At 55.1% G+C, this 19,130-nt stretch overlaps 1 protein-coding gene across 3 annotated transcripts in view; it reads left to right on the top strand.

Annotated features, from left to right (window-relative positions):
* ZNF423 (zinc finger protein 423) overlaps positions 1-19,130 on the top strand; it is a 315,937-nt gene that overhangs the window by 47,972 nt on the left and 248,835 nt on the right. For 2 of the 3 annotated variants that reach the window (XM_070261781.1, XM_014738459.3), the window contains exon 2: positions 7,469-7,528. In XM_070261781.1, the coding sequence (XP_070117882.1) occupies positions 7,469-7,528 (60 nt within the window). Of the gene's footprint in view, positions 1-3,835; positions 3,895-7,468; positions 7,529-19,130 lie in introns of those variants that run through there. The other variant, XM_070261780.1, reaches the window with a different exon arrangement.

Raw genomic sequence — 19,130 nt, 5'->3', positions numbered from 1 at the left:
ACACTGGGCCGCCTGCAGCGAAGCGCGCGAACTTAACCACTTGGCCACGGGGCCAGCCCCAAGACCCACAGACTTTTAAGGTTTTTGTCCACAATTGTCATTCTTCCTACAATGGGATTTGCATGTTAGTGTAAAAGGAAATCAGAATTTGTCTGTGGGTAAAGTCGGAACTCATCCCCGCTCTAGGCTGCTTCCCTACCCCTGAGCCTCCCCCGGCTCTGTGACTGGACAGAAAGCCCTTCCGCTGCGCTCAGGGCTGCAGCAGCGGTGGGCCTGCCGCCCAGGACCTGCCTTTCCAGCTCCCACCGCTCCGTTACGCCTACACTACTGTTTCCACTTGTTTCTCCCTTGCTCTGAGATGGGGATTCATTTAGCTCCTCCATCATGCCATAGTTCATTTGTTCATTCATTCATTCACTCAGCTCCTGTTATATACCTGCCCCCAAGGGGCCCAATGATGGGAACATTTGTCACCATGGAGTTCACCGTCTAATGGTGACCGTCAAAGCCAACGTCTCTTTTCTCTTCTCTCCCATTGTATCTAGCTCAGAGTTCTAGTCACTGGAAGTCCTCAATGCTTATTAAAGGAGGAAGAGGCCAAGCAGATGTTGACAATATGTCTCAAAAGCCTGAAAAATCGGCAAACTCTTTGTCCTAGCAATCCTGCTTCTGGGAACTAATCCTGAGAAAAATTATTGAATAGGCTTGTGGCCATGCATGATGTGTGTGGATGTGTCTTGCAACATGACTTCTCTTACAGTGGGAAACCACTGGAAGTAGCCTAGGTGTCCAGCAATAGGGCGTCGGTTACATTAGCCCTGGGGCCTCCTATGAGGGGACTCAGGTCACCATTAGTAGTGATAGTGTCGGTCCACATTTTTGATGTGAAAAGATGTTCAGCATATATTGCTGAGTTGGAAAAGCAGGTTGCAGAACAGTTTGTGTTGTTCAATTATAGGTGTATAATAGGTGTATGATACCAATGTATTATACACAGAGAAAGTTGTGCTTTTTGTTTCTAAATTTTAACTCACGTGTCTTTCCTAGTTTTCTGCATTGTACACGAATTACTTGTGCCACAAGCTTTTATAAAAAGAAGAAGGTGCTTAATGTAGGAAACAATAAGAAAAGGGCAGCTGTGAGTGAATTCTGGGTTTCTGACGCACGTGGGACACGGGGCAGAGCCTGGGCAGGGCGAGTGGGCTGGGTGGGGAGTGCCCGGAAAGCGCAGTGAGACTGGGTGCCCTGCCCCCACCCGGCCTGGTGCCCGCCCCTCCCTGCGCCCCCATGGCACTGTTCCTTTATCCAGTGGAGTGCTACTGCTCATCTCCCTCCAGCTCCGGCAGCAGCAGCAGCCTGCTTGGAGTGTGAAATTGGCTGTGGTAGGAGTATTTATACCATTGAAAGCGGCAAACAGCCACCTGTTAAACCTTTACCAGCACGCCATGTCTGACGTGGTTTCCCATGTCGCCCAAGGATCCTGTGTGCTTGGGGAGACCCGAGAGGATGGATCTGGCACAGGGATGGACCTACGGAATCTTCTGTAAATTTGAATCATTGTGGGCAGAGAGGGAGATGAGTCTGCTCTTTCCTTGGCTGACCCCACCCGATCTGGAATCAGAGCTGCTGCTTGTTGAAGGCGGAAGGGAATCAAGGGGCAGGACTCCCAGCCCTGGCTCCACCCCGTCCTGGCTGCATGACCTTTGGCAAATTGCTTACTCTTGGTTTCCTCACCTGTAAAATGGGTTAATAAAGGTGCTTATCTCATAGGGTTGCTTAGGCGCTTGCTTCTCAGACTCTAGCGTGGCCAGAGTCACCTGGGGGGCTTGCGGAAGTACAGCTTGCTGGGCCCACCCCCAGACCGTCTGCTCTTGTGTGTCTGGGCTGAGGTCTGAGATTCTGCATGTCTGGGGCTGCCAGGCGATGCTGCTGTTGCTGGTCTGGGGCTGCACGCAGAGAAGCTCTGCTTTGAGCAATTAAATGTGTATCAAGTGCTCCTCACGGAGCGTGGGGCCTGGTGAGGACTTGGTAACGCTTAGCTGCTTGTTCCGAGAAGAGCCACGTGCCAGGAAGCATTGTCTGTGAGGACTCCAGGCCTGGAAGCTAGAGCACTCGGGTTCCAGGCCTGCCTTTGGTACCTCCTGGGCCCCACGTGAGCCATTTCTCTTCTCTGGGACTTTATTTCCTCTTCTGTGAAATGGGTCAGTAAAGGCCTGAAGGCAGCAGCTGAGGAGACACCCGTAAAAGCCCTCTGATGCAGTGATTCTGGTGAGGGCAGCAGAGAAGCACGTGAGGGACCCCGGGCTTCGCTGACAGCTGCCTTCTCATCTGCTTGGGACAGGCACAGAGGGGTGGGCTATGGCAGCACAGCGGTCCCTGGGGGCCACCGACTTACCCGAGTCTGCCTCCTCTTCTCATAGAATTGCAAGGGACTCTTTCAACAAAAGAAGAAAAGAGCTGGGGCTGGCCCCGTGGTGAGGGGGTAAAGTCTGGCGCACTCTGCTTTGGCAGCCTGGATTCACAGGTTCAGATCCCGGGCACTGACCTACACCACTCATTAAGCCATATTGTGTCTGCATGCCCCCCACACAGAAAAAGATAGAGGAAGATCGACTTAGATGTTAGGTCAGGGCTAATCTTCCTCAAGCCAAAACAAAAACCAAAAAAAACCCCAAAAAACCAAAAACCTGGAGGCAGCACGTTGGCCTCTCTGATTTGGTTCCTATAAAAAAAAAAGAAAAAAGCCGTTTTAATTCACTTGGGCACCTTCCTTTGCGATGGTCTTTGCTTCTTGTCAGTTCCTCATTCTGTTTTCCACCAACGTGGACGTGTCAGGTGGCTTTGTGATGTTCAGGTTCCTCTTCTTTTCCCGCCCCACGCTGCGCTGAGTGGCTGGGTGCTCCTGGCCTTGAGCTAAAGCTGCACGTGGAAGCATGCCGCCGGCCGCCTGAGCCCTCAGGCTGGCTCTGGACCAGTGCTCTGCCTCGCCGGCGCCATTTCCTCAGCAGGAAAGCGGAGCTGGAGGACTCTCTCTGAGGGGCGCTGGGAGGATGAAGTGGGAGCCGCTGGGTGGGCTTCCCAGCATGGGGCCTCGTGGCCCTGGGGCCCAGTGAAAGTGGACTTTCCTCCGGAGAGTCCTTGCTGTGGCCTGGACCTTTCCCTGTGAGCATGGACCGCCTTCTTTCTGGAGTTCTTGGGCAATTACTGGATGTCTTTCTGTTCTCTCTGTCTTATAGATAAGCAGCTAAGGAGAGAAAGGGAAGACGATGGATGGGTAAGATCCAGGCTCTGGGCCCTTCTGCCCAGCATTGGCCAGGGGAACAATTCCTGAAAATTTTTAGTAATGTTGCATCTTTTCTTTTTGCTTTTTTTAAAAGATTGGCACCTGACCTAATAACTGTTGCCAATCTTCTTTTTTTTCCTTCTTCTCCCCAAAGCCCCCCAGTACACTGTTGTATATTCTACTTGTGAGTGCCTCTGGCTCTGCTATGTTGGACACCACCTCAGCGTGGCCTGATGAGTGGTGCCGTATCCGCGGCCAGGATCCGAACCGGCGAAACCCCAGGCCGCCGAAGCGGAGCGTGCGAACTTAACCACTCGGCCACAGGCCGGCCCTGGTTGCATCTTTTCTTAAGTGCTGGTTCCAAAGTCAGCTTTAAGGGGAAAGTCAAGTATTGGCACACTTGCTGTAAAAATCTCTTACAAAGGTGCTGGCGTGGAGACCCACCTGTCCCAGCTCTCGAAGAGTCTGTGCCGCAGCTTTTCCTCCGGTGCTGGAGCACCTCACATCCTTTTTCAAGCTCTGGATCAGCTGGAAGAAGGCTTCTGGTTGGGAGCCGTGTCGCCCCAAGAAGAGATTTCTCTAGATCCTGGACCCAGCCTCCTTGTGGCCAGGTGCTCACTCGATGGGGGCGTGGACAGCGGTGGCTGGGAGGGAACGCGGAGTCCTGTCCCCGCTCCCAGCCTCGCTGCAGGGCCCGCCTTCGGTTGTAGAGGAAGGTGGCAGGCAGTCTGACCTGTGCCGTTGAAACCGTCCTCTTGTTCTCCTTTGGCGAGTGGTTGCAGAATCATGAGAGCTGGCTGGGTCTGTGGTGGCACCTGTCATGAAATCTTGGCTCCTCTGAGGGTCTGCGCTTGGCGCCGAGGGGCTGGCCTGGGGTCTTGGGTGGTTGTGGCTTTGGCCACAGAGAGCTCTCCTGTTCCTACACACTTGCCCTCCCTTGCCACGTTCCCTCCCTTTGTTTGCACACTGGCCTTGTGCACCCACCCTGTGCTTGCAAATGTCTGTCATTCACAGGAGTGGGCATCCCTCTGTTCCCATCGAGACTGGGCAGGATGGGTGTGTGTATCTTGGCCTCAGTGATGCCAAGTATCTTATGAATTAAACAGTTAGAGGTAGAGTCTGAGGAAGTCTCCAGAAAGCACTTAGCTCTGCTGGTGGTTGGGCAGCCTCTGTGGGTGTTGTTCATACTGGCCGCTGTGCTGACGGTGTCTTCTCTGAGATGCTCAGCCCTGGTTCCCCATGCCCCTGCGGCAGAATTCCAGGTTAGCAATGGCTCAGGCCCCCAGAGTGTGCCGGCCGTGGTGTGGGCTCAGGCTCCCAGCCAGCGCCTGGCTCCAGCTGCAGGGGAGGCCATCCTTTCTCTGCCCACTGCCCCTGCCAGTTATCTCACTGTTGAAGAGGCCAGTCTGGACAGAAGAGTCCAGCTGGAGGGGAGGAGGACATGTTTGCTCTCAGTGTCAGGTAGCATGGGGCCTCGTGATGGTGGTGGTGGTGGTCGTGGGCTGGGCATTACTTTTTCTCATGAGGAATGCATAAAGGATGGTGTGTTTATACCTTCAAAACCAAAATGTGAGCCAGGGGATGGGATGTTAGTGGGGTGAATGCGAGTACTTGTAGGAAAATGCGTTCATGCCTATCCCTAGGCCCCTTGCTGTGAGGGATGTGGTTCCGAAGTTGCTGGTGTGTGATGCAGCTGTGTGCCCGTAGTGATGTCTGCCACTTTGAACTTGCCCCACCAGCCAGTGCCAGGTTGCTGTCCTCTTCTTCCCACCTCTGCGGGCTTGTCGTTCCCGGGATGGAGCCTGGAATCCTCCCAAGAGCTCCAAAATGGCAGATGTTTTTCCATCCACCTTCCCATGACCACGGAAGCCAGATCTTAGGCAGGGAAGGGTTGGGCCTCTTGGGGACGTCCTCCAGTTCAATGACTTGGGAGGTCACACTTTTCAACCAGATTGCATTGAGTGGGCCCATGTGTGGGGGCTGCTTGTCCCACTACCCGGAGTACACTGAGGACCGAGGCAGAGCTAGGGCCCTGCATGGATGTCCTGGTCCCATGCTTGACGGGGTCTAGGGCCTCATGCAGACCTTGTGGAAGGTGTCCAACAAAATGGCAGCATGATGACCTTACAGACTGGCAGCAACCTCTCGATAGAATCTATAGGTATATATATTAAAGTAAGTAAATGGTGAGATGCGAAGGAAACTGATTTTCAGGTGTGGTGATGAAAGCTGTTAACAACCGCCCTTTTCACGCGTGGCTTGCTTCTGATCGCTTTAAGCACGAGCCGCCTGTGTTTCGGAGGCTGGCTGGCTGCTTAGCAAGTAATATCAGTTTTGTGTGACGTGAGGTCTTGATTCATATTTACAAAGCTGCACGTTTGAAAACCCACCCCAGCTGTAACCAGCTAAGTAAAACAGTAGCTTCGGTGCCAACCCAGATTGTCTCTGCATTTCATCGTCTTGATTCTGAGTTTCTACTCTCAGGATGCAAACTTTCAAAAGAGGGAGCACTTTGGTAGCGTTCCTTGGCCTGTTGCTCAGTGACGTGGATGTCCCCTCTTGGGTGCGCTGTTCCTGAGGGTTCAAAGAAAACAGGTTCTGTGAGGCTCTGGTGGAGGAGCAAGCCTGGGGTCGCCGCAGAGTGGCCTGGGGGGGCTGCGAGAGCTGCCCCAGCCCTGCACCAGAGCCGCGGAGCGCTGGGCCCTGTTCGGGCAGATAACAGCCGTCGCCCGCGGAATCCTCTCAACAACCCTGTGGCTCACGTACCATTATTATCTCCATTTTTACAATGGAAAAATGGAAGCCCAGAGTTAAATAATTTGCTCAAGGTCATACAGCTAGTTGGAGGCAGAATCCGGATTTGAACCTAGTGTCTGACCACAAGCCGGCCTGCTTGCTCTTCTCACTGCTTGGCAGCCCAGCCTGCTGGTTATGCGCCTTCCGTAGGGGGTGGGGTCGCTGCTTTCCATTCCTGAGTTGCTACAAGACCGGACAGCATCCCTGTGCCTCAGGCTACAGGGGTTTCAGGAACAGCCTTCGAGACGGACAGTCCTGGGTTTCAGCCCACACTCTGCATGGACTCTTTCTGGCTGTAAGACCTCAGGCATGTCGCTTCACCTCTCGGAGAGTCTGCTGACCAGGATTAAATGCAGCAATGCCTGAAAAGCACTCAGCACGGTGTCCGGCTCACAGTGTGCCCGTGTGGAGACAGTGACAGTGCGAAGAGAGCTGGGTGGGACGTGGGAGCTTCAGCCTGCACGTGTGCAGAACTTCAGAGCCTGTGAAATCTGAAAAATACTGTGTATTCACATTTTTGGCTTGAACGAAGTTGCGTTTCACAAAGTCCATAACCCAGCTTTGATATTATTACATGCCCCAGACCGGGATTAATCCCAGGACAAGAGCTTTAATATGGTGTAGAGAGTTTCCTCCATGTTCTCCTAGTTCATGGCCCTCATCTCCACTAGCCTGGTCTCCCATGCTGGGGTGTGAGCTGGTGGGGACACCCCCTCCCCGCCCAGCCTTGTTCAGTGGGCTCTGGAGTGGAGTGGAGAGGTGACTTGCTTTCTGGTGTCACCAGCCCATGACTAGTGACTGTGGGAGAATCGACCTCACCTTGTCCTGAGGTCTGTCTGTCGGTCGAGTGTCAGTGTGGAGAACAGCACTCCATGATTTGCCAGCCTCTAAGGGTGACCTCGTCTGTTTCTTGGAATAATCGAGAAAGCCCTCACATCTCAGCGATAGTCTAAAGGGCTCTTGGTAGGAGGACAGTGTCTGCGGGTCAGGGAGAGGTCTGAGTCTTCGTTCTGTTCCTGCAAGTGGCGAATGGCTTCATCTCAAATGGAAACTCTGGTTATAGATAGTAAAGGCCTGTAGCACTGTGTAGAGAAAGATTCTGATGCTATGTCCGGTTCGAGACAGTGCTGTGATTGATTCGTGATGTCTGCCAGGGGCACAGGGATGGAGAAACCGTTGCACTTATTTGCTATTCATGTTTTGTTCTGATTATTTCACATCTCTGTAAAGCTAACAAAGGCCTCTTCGTAGGCTTTACCCCTTTGCCCCTGATCGTGGGTATTATAAGGACCCCCACAAATGATCCTTCTTCCTTGCCCTGTGCCCCACCCTGATGATCTGTTTGTATAGCTTCAAAACTCACAGCCCCCTCTCTGTTCTCTCTTTCAGTTGAAGAGGGGGAGGCCTCGGACTTCTCGCTGGCCTGGGATTCCTCTGTGACAGCATCAGGTAAATGCCTGGGGGCTGGTGGGAGAGTTGCTGGGGGTCCTTGGGGGTCGGCTCAGGAACTCAGAAAGCCACCCAACTGGTTATGGAAATCATATTCTTCATGTCACATTCCTGTCTTCAGTCTAGACTACCCTGTGCAACACGATTTTTATATCAGTTCCATATGGTCAATAAAATCTATTACATATGGAGACTAATGTGCCCTTATTCCCTGGGGTCCGCGTTCCCTTCCTGGGGGCACACTCAGATGGGCTATGACGACCTCACATCAGGCTTGGAAGCTCCCTGTGAGGGTGCCGCTGCACGTCCACTCCAGTCTGGTGGCAGAAAGGCCACTTTACTGGACATTGTCTCCAGTCGAACCAGAATTCCTGTATTTCCCTTCCTGGAAGGGGCTGCTTTGCACTCTTAGGCCTCAGACCCAGCCTGTGCCTCTAGGGGGAGGTAATAGGGGAAACTCAGACTTGTGGGGAGGGTGGCCATGTTGGGTATTAGGGGTGACTTGGCATTCAGGGGACTTGGGTTTTCGGCTCAGTTCTGCCCTTGCATTAGCTCCATCTCTGTGCCTCAGTTTCCCCAGCTATAAAAAGAGGTAGATGAATGAGGTTTTTCTAACTGTAAAGGTCTATAATTTGGAGCTGCCCCTGGAGTTTGCAGTTGGAGCCAGCTTTGGGGTCCTCGGCAGCTCCTGAGCGGAGGACGCAGCTCTCCTGTTTGTTCTGCGTCCAGCCAGCACCTCTCCCGGCAGCAGGGCCGTGACTCCCCGTCGGCAGGCGCCGGGCTCTTCTGCCTGGTCCCCGTCCCAGCATCCGGATCAGCTGGCTCTAGGTCCATGGGGCAGCGGGAGCCAGGCTGGTCCTGCAGCGTCCTAGGCCCGGAGAGGCCCACGAGGGAGTCATTCGGCCCTCCCTCCCATAGAGATGTGGAAACTGCGGTGAGGGGAGAGATCCACTCTGGGTCACTGGTTCCAAAAATGGAACATTTAACATTTAACTGAATGGTTTCACATTGAGTTTGTGATTTTATGGCCATTTGTGACTTAAGATGATGCTGAAGTCATTTAAGTGAGAAAATTGAGTTGGGCAGAGTTTTAAGTAATAGTACGTAATGCTTGGATTCAGCAAGAACCGTGAAGATTGTTCACAAATGACTGAAATTTGGGAAATGCTGGTATAGGTTGGACAGAAGGGGAGTGGACTGCCAGCCCTTGAACCTAGGTTCCCAGGCTCTGGGTGCAGTGCTCTTTCCAGCAGGATCTGGATGTGGCTTGGAGAGTCCGAAGGGTCCTGGTTGACCCAGGCTTGGACACTGTTATGTCTACAGGTCCCGGCCTTTGGTTACAGGGGCTCCCTCCACAGGAGGGGCTTGTCTGAAGCCAGAATGGCAGGTGCTCAGACTCAGGAGGCGAGTCCAGGGTTAGGACAGGCTGGGGTCCACACTGGGGAGGGTGGGGAGGGGCTGCGGAGCCCTTGTCCCGTCTCCTTCTGTGTGGGGAAGATGCCCTCCCCACAGTTGGGGGAAACACAGTGAGACTATTAAGCGCCATGACTCATCCAGCGGTCCTGACAGATGTGGGGGTGCACGCGCTTAGGCCTGCCGCCAGCTCTGTAGAGGTTCCCCACTGTGCTCCAAACCCCCGAACCAGGAAAGTGCCCAGCCTGGTGGCGGCCGGGTAAGGTCCTCCCTCCCACTGCTTTCTCAGGGCTGCCAGAGGCGAGGGGGACAGCCTGGGGCGGCTGTGGTGCAGGGGGAGCCCTGGCAGTGGCTGGGTGGCTGCAGAGCCCTGTGCAGGGGTGTTGGACTCCGGGCTGCATCCTTAAGGCAGTGAGGCGTCTCCTGGGCTGCGAGGCCCAGGGGCTGGGTGGGCCCTGCCGGTCTGCGCTTCTCTGATTCCACAGTGCAGTGGCCAGGCGTGGGGCCTCGCTGGGGCGCTTAGGAGTGGTGGAGGTTGTGGGATTTGCCACTTTCCAGCAAGAGCTGAGCAAGCCCTGTACGCGTGTGCGGGAAGAGGTGTGCGACTCCTCGTGAGTCTCCCGGCCCCCGGGGACTCCTTGGTGCCAGTCAGCTTGGGACATTTGCTCAGAGGTAGGGAAGGGAGGGCAGAGCATGCCAGCATTGGAGACTCCACGCCAGGCCATGGATTGTTTTGTTTTCTTTGGCCCATTTCGGATGAGTTTTTTTACAGTGCATGCATGTGATAAATTTTCCTTCCCAATTTTGTTGGGATCAGGCTGTTAAAGTCAGCTCCTATTCCCTGAGCGTGGGGCTTGTGAGAGGGCTCAAACCCTGGGGGCAGGACGAAGTCAGTGTGGGAGGCCGCCCTGGACGTGGGTGATGTCACAGACACTGAGCGCTTCTTAGCTGTGTGCCGGGCACGGAGCAAAGGCCTCACCTGCAGTATCTCGCTGAGCCAGCATGGCAGTCCTGTGAGGCGGGTGCTGTTTCGAGCAACACCTGCGGGGTTTCTCCATGGGCTGGTTGAGAGGCAGCCATCTGCTGGAGGACGGGGCCAGAGGCCTGGTTGAAGCCGCTTCAGTATAATGCTTTTCATTAAGCTGACAAAATGTCACTTGGCCACATCAGAGAGTGGGGGCAGGTGCCAAGGAAGATTATGGGGCAGCAAAGCCTCCCCAGGCCGCCCTTGGCACTGCTACTGAGCACTGCTGTCCTCGTTTGGCGGATGAGGGAAGGAGGCTTGGAGTGGCACAGTAGTGATCCGTGGTCCCCAGCCAGCGAGCTGTGGAGCAGGGCCTCGGACCCAAGTCCTCCGGCAGACAGAGCCTGGGGTTTACCCTCTGCACCGCCTGACGCTGGGAGGTGGGCAGCGGAGCAGAGCCCTGAAGGCGTGGCATCCTGGGGGCTTTGGGAGTTCCTGGTGGTACAGGGCCCAAGGTCGCCGCAGAGGGTCTTTGACACATCAGACCAAAGGAATGCAGGGTGAGGTGAACAGGGTGGGCTGAGAGCATCTCACCAGGAGGAGTAGGGAGCTCCTCTTTGTGGGGCCCGGCCAGCCTGGGGTGCAAGCCTTTTGTTGTGCCCTTGCTCTGGGAGCGTGATGGAGAGCTCCAATAAAGAAGCGGAGCGCACAGCATTCTCCCTGCTCACCCCTGTCCTGCCTTGCCCCTGGGGACCCTATAGCCACCACCCCCAGACACAACCTGGCCTGCTCTGTCTGTGCCCTTGAGTCAGGGCCCTGACAGTGATGGAAAGCCTGGCCTGGCCTGGCAGAGAGGGGAGCAAAGTGATCAGCTCACAGCAATCTTCTCTGGCCTGGCCGGGGGGTGGCGGGAGGAGGGAGCGCGGCGCAGTCTTGCCTCTCCAATGGCAGTGGCAGGGCTGCCAACAGCAGCCCTGGGGAGGGGGGCGCTGTGTTCCGAACTGAGGGGTCGGGGGGCCCAGTGGTGTGGGACTTTAGATCATGTCCCACTGGGTCCTGAGTTTTCATATCTATAAAATGGGGAGAAGGGGATGATACCTTATCACGAGACAATTTAAACAGGAGAAATTCTTGACCTGTTTAGAGTCAGATGCCTTTGAGCATCCAATGGAAGCATATGGATTTTCTTCCCAAACACACAGAGCGTTTGCGTGTGATTTCAGGGGAGTCCACAGATTACCCCAACCTCCTCTCCCCACCTTGCCTGGCCGTGGCTTTGAACTCCTTAGAAATGTGAAGGCCCACAGGGATCCCAAGCTCAAAGGCCCACCGAGGCTGGGAGGCTGGGGAAGGGCTGTGGGAGACGCAACACAGGCGCGGCCCCAGGGCAGCCGTCCCTCAGCGCCAGCCCATTGTGCCAGGGCACCTGGGCCCAGAATGGCTAGATCTTCTGAGTTTTTAAAAGAGAAGCCAGAAAGCTGGACTTTCATATGAAATCCTCAGATTAAAAAAACAGCAACTCGTATCGTTTTAAAGCAGCTTTAAGGTATAATTTACATATCACACTTCATCCATTTAAAGTGTACAATTCAGTGGGGGTTATAGATTCAGAGCTGTGTGCCATTATCATATAGCCCATTTAGGACATTTTCATGATAAATAAATAAATCCTGTGCCCCTATCCTCCCATCACCCCTAGGCCTAAGCAGCCCCTAATCTGCTTTCTGTCTCCGTCTGTTTGCCTATTCTGGCCCTTTCGTGTAAATGGAATCATACGTAGTCTTTATCGACTGGCTTCTTCCCTGTAACCTAGTATTTCCAAGGTTTGTCCCTGTCGTAGCCTGTGTCATCCTTCGTTCCTGTCTGTGGCTGATTGATATCCCACCGTATGGATCGAGCACGTTTTGTTTATCCATTCATCTGCCAATGGACATTTGGGGCTTTACCTTCTGGCTACCGGGAATAGTGCTGCTATGACTTCCGCGTGCAAGTTTTTGCTTGAACGCTTGTTTTAAATTTTGGAGGGTGTGTACCTCGGAGCAGCATTGTTCGGGCATTCGCTAGGTCTGAGTTTAGCTCTCTGAGGAACCACCAAGCTGCGCAGCCACAGCGCTTCGCGTTCCCGCCAGCGGGGTGTGAGGCGCCCATTCTCCACATTCTCACTGACACTTGTTATTTTCCCTCCTTCTTTTTTTTTTGATTCTAGCCTTCCTAGAGTCTTACTTTCTTTTTACTACAAAGAAGTAGTATCTTACTTTGGACAACTTGTATTTTTGAAAATCATTATTCAGGCCAAAGAAAGTCTTTCTGCCAGCTGGTTTCAGCCTGGCCACCAATTAGCAGGTTGCTAAGTGTGGCTTTACCGAGGGGCCACTGCTTAGGGTTGATGTTCAGGCCTCTCTGTCCCCTTGGCCCCCAGCCCAGCCCGCCCAGTGAGGGGGCCCTCCTCCCTTCAGCGCTTCCTCTCTCTTCCCTCCAGCCCTTTGGAACAAGGCCTCTGAGGGGCAGATGCCAGGAGGATCATGAGCCCGACAGTGTGGGGTTTCAGGGAACCGGCCCAGCCACACTGAACTTTGCCTCCCTCCCCTGGTCACTGAGTTTGAGCTGGGAGCTGAAGGGCTCGTCCTTATGTAGCTGTCTAACCAGTCTCACCCCTGTCTCCTGCCTCTCCAGGTGGAGTTTCGGGAAGCTTGAGCTTCCTTGCAACATGGCTGCTCTGGACCACGCCACGGATGCAGGGAGGAGGGTCTGAGGGCAGTCTGGAGATGGGAAACGGTGGATTTGTTGACAAATGCTCATTGTCAACGCGTGGGCAGTTTAGCCAGGTTTATTTCTGGCATGGTGGTGGGCACAATCGTGGTGGAGAGAAACACTCGAATGATCAGTTGTTTGCCACAGCCTGGCAGCCTGAGACCTGATTGGCGTGATCAGAGTTGTAAGCCTTTTTTGCCAAGTGACAGGTCACATTGTCCTGCTTAATGGAACCATTACTCCCATTTACGAGCTGCTTCTAGGTGCCAGGCCTCCTTCTTGGTGCTTTTCACATATAGAAACTGAGACACAGAGATGCTAGTGACTTGCTTCAAGGTCACACAGCCAGGAAGTGGCAGAGCCAGGATTTGAACTGGCAGCTCATGCATGAATGTAGCATCCGAACTGTAAATGGCAGACCTGCCTGTGAGAATGCTTGTCCAAGCTCTTCACTCTAGAGGGGACCAGAGGCTCAGGGATGGGGGCGGCTCTGTGCCCAGGTCCCTCCTGGGTCAGATGGAAGAGTCTAACCGGGGCCAGGCCTCCTGGTTTGCTGCCGGGAAGGAGAGGCGGCATGTTTTGAAGGCCTTGCAGCCATTTCCCATCTTCAAAGACCAGGCCCGGACAACACTGTGGGCCAGGCTCTCTGTAGGGACGCCCACCGACGCGACCCCAGCACGCCTCTCCTGGCCCTGCTCAACTGTACCTGGGTGTTGGGCCTGGGTGCAGTTTGCAGGGGGAGGTTGGCATCAGAGCTGCAGGCTCTGGGACTTGCTCAGGGGGGAGATCAGAGTAGCATCTGGGTGTCCTGTGTCCTGGGGGCCACGTGGGGAGGGGGGCTGGAAGCCTTTCGTTTTCCTTTTAACCAGGTTCTGGGTAAGGAAGGGGGTAGTGAGAGGGGTCAGTGTCCCCACTCCTGACAAAGGGGCAGCCTCCTCCCCCCTGCAGCCCTTCTCTCCACATTTGGACTAGTGAGGTGGGCGGACTCGTCCTGGAGCCTGGGCCCCTCCATGCAGCCATCCTCACTGCTCAACCTTCTCCGAGCTGCCTCCCCACCCACGTGTTTTCTTAGAGCACAGATTTATTATTTCAACTACTTCACAGAGACTCCACCCACAACCTTGTGCTTCTCGCACTTGCTGCTTCTGTTCCCCTCGGCTCCTTTTCCAGCTCCATCTGTGTATAAACAAACCTACCTGGATGACGTCCAGGCGAACGTGCCGGTGATGCTGCATAGCCCCCCACCAGCCCCGAGCCTCCCGTAACCCTGGACCCACACATCCTTCTGTCCTAGGACCTCCATCGGGCCCATTGGGTGGGTGGGTGTTCATTTTTTAACCTCCCCTCCCCTTTGGACGTTCGGACTGTTTTTTTTTTTTCTTTTTTAAAGATTGGCACCTGAGCTAACAACTATTGCCAATATTTTTTTTTCTTCTCCCCAAATCCCCCCCGGTACATAGTTGTATATTCTAGTTGTAGGTCCTTCTGGTTGTGGCATCTGACTACTTTTCCTTTGGGCTCTTACAAATAATGCCACGACCAGCGTCTCTGTGTAGATGGGCTTTTTTCTCCTTTGGAGTTTTTCTTAGGGGCTCCCAGCACCTTTTAACTTTTTCTTTCAATCCTCAAATCAAGACTGAAGAGACTGTCTCATCCCCTTTCTCCCTAGCTTCCCCTGGGGCCCCTCACCTTGAGTCCTTTCCTGAGTGGTGCTCCTGCCCTGGGCTCGTCAGTGAGGAGGTCCCGACTGCCCTTTCCGTGATACCGTGGTCGCCCACGGAAGCTGCCCAGGCCCTGGGTTCTGGCTGCCTTGGCTGGTGCTGTTCACATTTTGTGCTTGAGCCCCCAACCCAGTCATCTCAAGGAGGGGATGTTTTAAAGGAGCAAACAAGTCCTATAGATGTAGAATTTCCCAGCATTTGAAAGACTTATGAAATGCGTTTTTATATGGGGCCAGCTGGGGAGTTTCTCATTAGCTCGGCTGGGGCGTCTGTGGGGAGTTGAGCTAAGTGGAGGCAGGCAGGCTGGGTAGGGAGCCGCGGTGGCCCCGAGCTCAGGGGGAGAGCTTGGCAGGCATGCGCGTGCTGGTCTGCACCATGGACCCCCGGCCAGGCCGGCCTGGGCTGCGCCTTTGTTAGAGCTGCTTGTCCAGCACAGGAGGCCTCGGAAACCTTCAGGTAGTGCCTGGAGCTGCAGGGTGGCCACTCTGTTACCATGGTGAGCAGTCCATGAGGTAGGGCGTCTGTGCCCTGTGCGCACGTGGAGGCATGTACTTGTGCGTGCATGCGTGTGAGTGTGTGTGCCTGGGTGCTGCAGCCCTTACTGGGCCCCTGGGGGGCCCCGGGGCCTCTGCGCCCCTCTGTGCAGCATCCTGGGCCCCTGGAGCTGACCTGGACCAGTCCTCCGAGGGGGATGTGGCGTTTCCTGCCCATCCTTTCCTCTGGCCCTGGACCAGCCAGGCCCCTGCCGGGCTGCACTCCACATCACTTCCTCTGTACAGTGTCTGCTGTGCACACGTGTGGGCAGAGCCCATGCATGCATGTGCAAGGGAGCACGTGTGCGGGTCTCTCCTGACCCCCTTCTCCCTCCCCCTCCAGCCTGGCTAATGGTTCTGCATCCCTGGAATGCGGCATGTCTTGCTGATTTTCTCCTCCCAGTGGGCTTGGGCCTTCCTCAGAGTCAGGGGCTCTGTGTCATTTGTCTCGTACCCGCAGCCTGGCAGGCGCTCTGCCACCGTGCCCTTGCTCTCTGCGGTGTGGTCACCTGCTCGCAGCCCCCCTGATTTGGGGCTGTCCACCCCGGCAAGCCTGGCATTCCCTTGTTGGTTTTTCAGGGGACGTCACTACTGTGGATTGTAATGGGGAGGGGCTGGTCCTACTTTCTCCAGGCTTGGGTGCTCACTGAGGACAGCGAGGAGTCTCTGTGGTGTTGGCCCCTCCCGCAGGCCTGAGGACCCCCGAGATGCTGGAAGTCAACAGTTCTTTGGTGCCTTGAGGCCTGGCTGTGAACCAGGGCCACCGTCCGGCATGTGTGTGGGTGTGCCTGTGTGAGTGTGATGGTGACGTGGCTCCTTGTGACTTTGGGGACGTCTCGCCTGTTGCCCAGCCTCGTGCATCCTGGGGTGGTTTATGGCAGCCCTGCTCAGACTTGAACATGCAAGCACATCTGGCGATCTTGTTAAAGTGGGTCGGGGGGTGGCGTCTGGGGCTTGAGCCTCCGCGTTTCTAACCACCTCCGGGGTGGTTGCTGCTGCTGGCCTGAATGCCACTCTGAGCAGTGAGGACGTAGAGGGTGGGATGGCTTTAGCCCTCTTGTCTGCTCCCCTTGGCCTTTGTTATGGCTGGGCCCTCTGCCTGTGGAGCTCATTCTTCGAAGCTCAGCCTAAATGACACCTCCTCCAGGAAGTATGCTGTGATAGCCTTACCATAATTACCGTGCCTTCCTTTATGCCCCTGAGCCTCGGGGGGCTGCCCTGATCCAGGTCCTCACTGCTCTCTGCTTGGTTATGACATTCCTTCTGTGTGTGTCTTGTCCCCTTGCTGCTCTGCTTGCTCCTTGAGGCAGTGACCATGTTTGAGTCTCTGTCTTCTCAGAGCCCAGTCCTGGCTTGGCAATTGGCAGGTACCTGACAAATGTTTGCCAAGGTGGAGAACTTCACGTCTGCCTCTGTGTCTGTATTTGCTCCTGGCAGTTCAGGGCCAGATTTTTATCCACTTTGTTAAGAGCAAGAATTGGGTTTGAGGTCCAGATACGTAATAGCTGTGTGATCTTGAGTAAGTTACTTAACCTCTCTGTGCTTCCATTTCCTCATCTGAAATGGGGGTAATCGTCTTGCTTCCTAGGGCCATTGTGAGGATTATATGGGGGAACCCGGTGGGTTAGCCTTCGGCCCTGGGTGGCACCTGGTGCTCTGCACTTTTGTTCTTGCTGTTGATGGCACGCTGTGGGAAGCTTGGACGGAGCTCAGCCCTGCACAGGGCTCTGTGCAGGTGACAGAGAAGCCTTGGCGTGGTGCCCTGCCTTGCTCCGCTCTGGACCTCGGTCTCTAGCATCGCCACTGTGGGCGGGGCCCTCTCGCCTTCACCCTAGTGCAGGGTTGGCGTGGAACCGAGTCCTCAGGGGACCGTCCTCGCGCACTGACCCTGCTTGCCTGGGGTGCGGCTTGTTTCCCAGCTGGAGAAGGCTGGGTGGGGTTGGGGGTTGGTGGGGGACTAGTGGGCAGAGTCTACTCTGAAAAGCCAAAAAGGCTCCCTTGCCTTTGAGTCACACGATCAGGCTCCCTCCCTGGGTGGGGCCTGACGCACCACTGTGCAGCTGTGGGGCAGCGCCCAGTAGGAAACGGCCAAGGTCAGCCCGATCAGGCTGCCTGGCTGCTCCTGGCTTCCTGGCCAGGTACTCTGCAGGGCCCCCTCCTGGGTTGGGTATGGGCAGTGCTGCGTCAGCTGGTGTCCTACTGTGGGCTCTGGGCTCTGGGTATCCCACAGGGGTTAGGCTGTTGTCATCTCAGCTGAAATTCTCTAAAAATCCTTGAGCATGCAGGCGGGTGTGGGTGCATGTGTACACACGCACACACACACACACACACACACACACTCCATGTATGTATTAGGCTGAACCTGGCTAACTGATCCCTGTCTGGTTCAAAAACCATTATTTTGTCCATGCTGATAATTTTTTTCCCTTTGTTGTGGTTGATTCTTTGACTGATGGCTGCTGGTCATCCTTGGTGGTAGTTAGCACATCAGACTGATACCAAATCTAGTAAATAGGATACATTTTTGCTTATACTGTTCTCCTCAGGACTAAATGCTTTGTAAATGCTGCAAGCTCGTGGAGGCAGGGGCAGCCCTTATTTTGCTCACTGTTGTATTCTCAGCAATGAGCTATTATTACAAGCAACTGTAATAACAATAACAATGCAAAAATAATAACCATCTAGTGAGCGTTCACTGGTGCCAGGCAGCGGGCTGTGCACCCGACATGGGTAACTCATTTAAGCTTCCTAACCACAGGGGCTAATATTGCCATTCCCATCTCGCAGGTGAGCATCTGAGGCTCACAGAGATGGAGAGACTGGTTGGGGCAGGGTTTCGTGGCTCCTCGGGGCCGGAGCGGGAATTTGAGCCTGGGCTGGTTTTGTCTGAGCCCGGGGCCCACTCTCTGTGGTTGCTGATTCACAGCGACTGGGACTCGGTGGAGACAGACTGTGTCTTTGTGGAATGTCATACATGAGGATGTGCTAAGAGCCCTGATGACGTCGTTATAGTGACACACCACCAGGGCGAGGCTGCAGGCCCGTGTGGGAGTGAGCGCCTGCGGATGGGCCCGAGCCTGACAGTGCTCTTCAGCAGTGATGTGTAAACTCACAAGTCATGGTGTGTGCATGCACGTGTGCAAACACACATATGTACAACTTGCTCTCAAACATAAGCACATGGGCATACAAATTCACACATGCATGCAAACATGTGTGTGCACACAGATGCACACACATGCATATATGTGAGTGTGCTCACATGTGCCTACACGTATACAGTGCACATATGCACACACTTACAAACAGGAGCACATACAGAGACAGGCTCCACATAACCGTCCACAGCCCTCGGCTTGCAGAAGAGCAGAAAAAGCTGCTTCTGGGATGTCGTTCTTCAAGGACGAGGACGGCTCTCCCACCAGGGTGTCCAGGTTGTCTCCTTGCTCTCTGTTTTCTTTCTTCAGCTTCTTTGTCGTACCTTCAGGGTCTCAGACATTGTTTCCATCCAGAGATTTGCACCCCTGCTGTGGGACCCAGCGCTCGGCTGACCTGGGTGCAGACATGGGCCCCAGTGTCTATCTGTCTGTTCGCCTTCCTGGCCTGCCCTGGCCCAGACACCCCCCCACCCTGCCAACTTGGACATGACTTCATTTCCACTCTGCACCTGCCACTTTATGAGCCCAGGGGCCTGTCCCCAGGGTCGGGCTGGGGGAGGTTGGGCAGCTGCCGGGTGGGGGTGGCTCTGTGAGCTCCCAGGGGCCTCCTGGAGCCCGGGCAGTGCTGGGGAAACTGAAACAAAGGCCGACAATGGCCTCCTTCCCTCCCTGGGCGGCCTCGGCACAGGCCTGCCTGGGCGGCCTCGGGGCCCCTGTTATTTCCTGTGCTGCCTGTGGGGTTCCTGGCCAGCCTCAGAGGGGCAGGAAGCCGGGCAGGGCATCTCCTCCCCGCCCGCTGGGCCGGACTCGCAGCTCCTGTGAGCTGGGTCAGCACGTGGGCCTGCCCACCCTCTGCTGCTCCCCGCCCGTTTAGCCCAGGCCTGGCCTGCTTGGATCTGCCCAGGCCTCCTGGGAGTGGAAACCTGACCCCTAGCCCTGATCTCTCCCTGCTGCAGACCCCACGTGCCCCGCCATCTGTGTGGGAGGCCATGCTTCTGCTCTTCAACCCTTGTGGCCAGAGTGCTTGCCCCACAGAACTGAGGACAGGCCTGGCAGGGAGCG

This window comes from Equus caballus, chromosome 3 (genome assembly GCF_041296265.1).
Source record: "Equus caballus isolate H_3958 breed thoroughbred chromosome 3, TB-T2T, whole genome shotgun sequence".
Lineage (NCBI taxonomy): Eukaryota > Metazoa > Chordata > Mammalia > Perissodactyla > Equidae > Equus > Equus caballus.
This window is presented reverse-complemented; position numbering and strand designations above follow the sequence as displayed.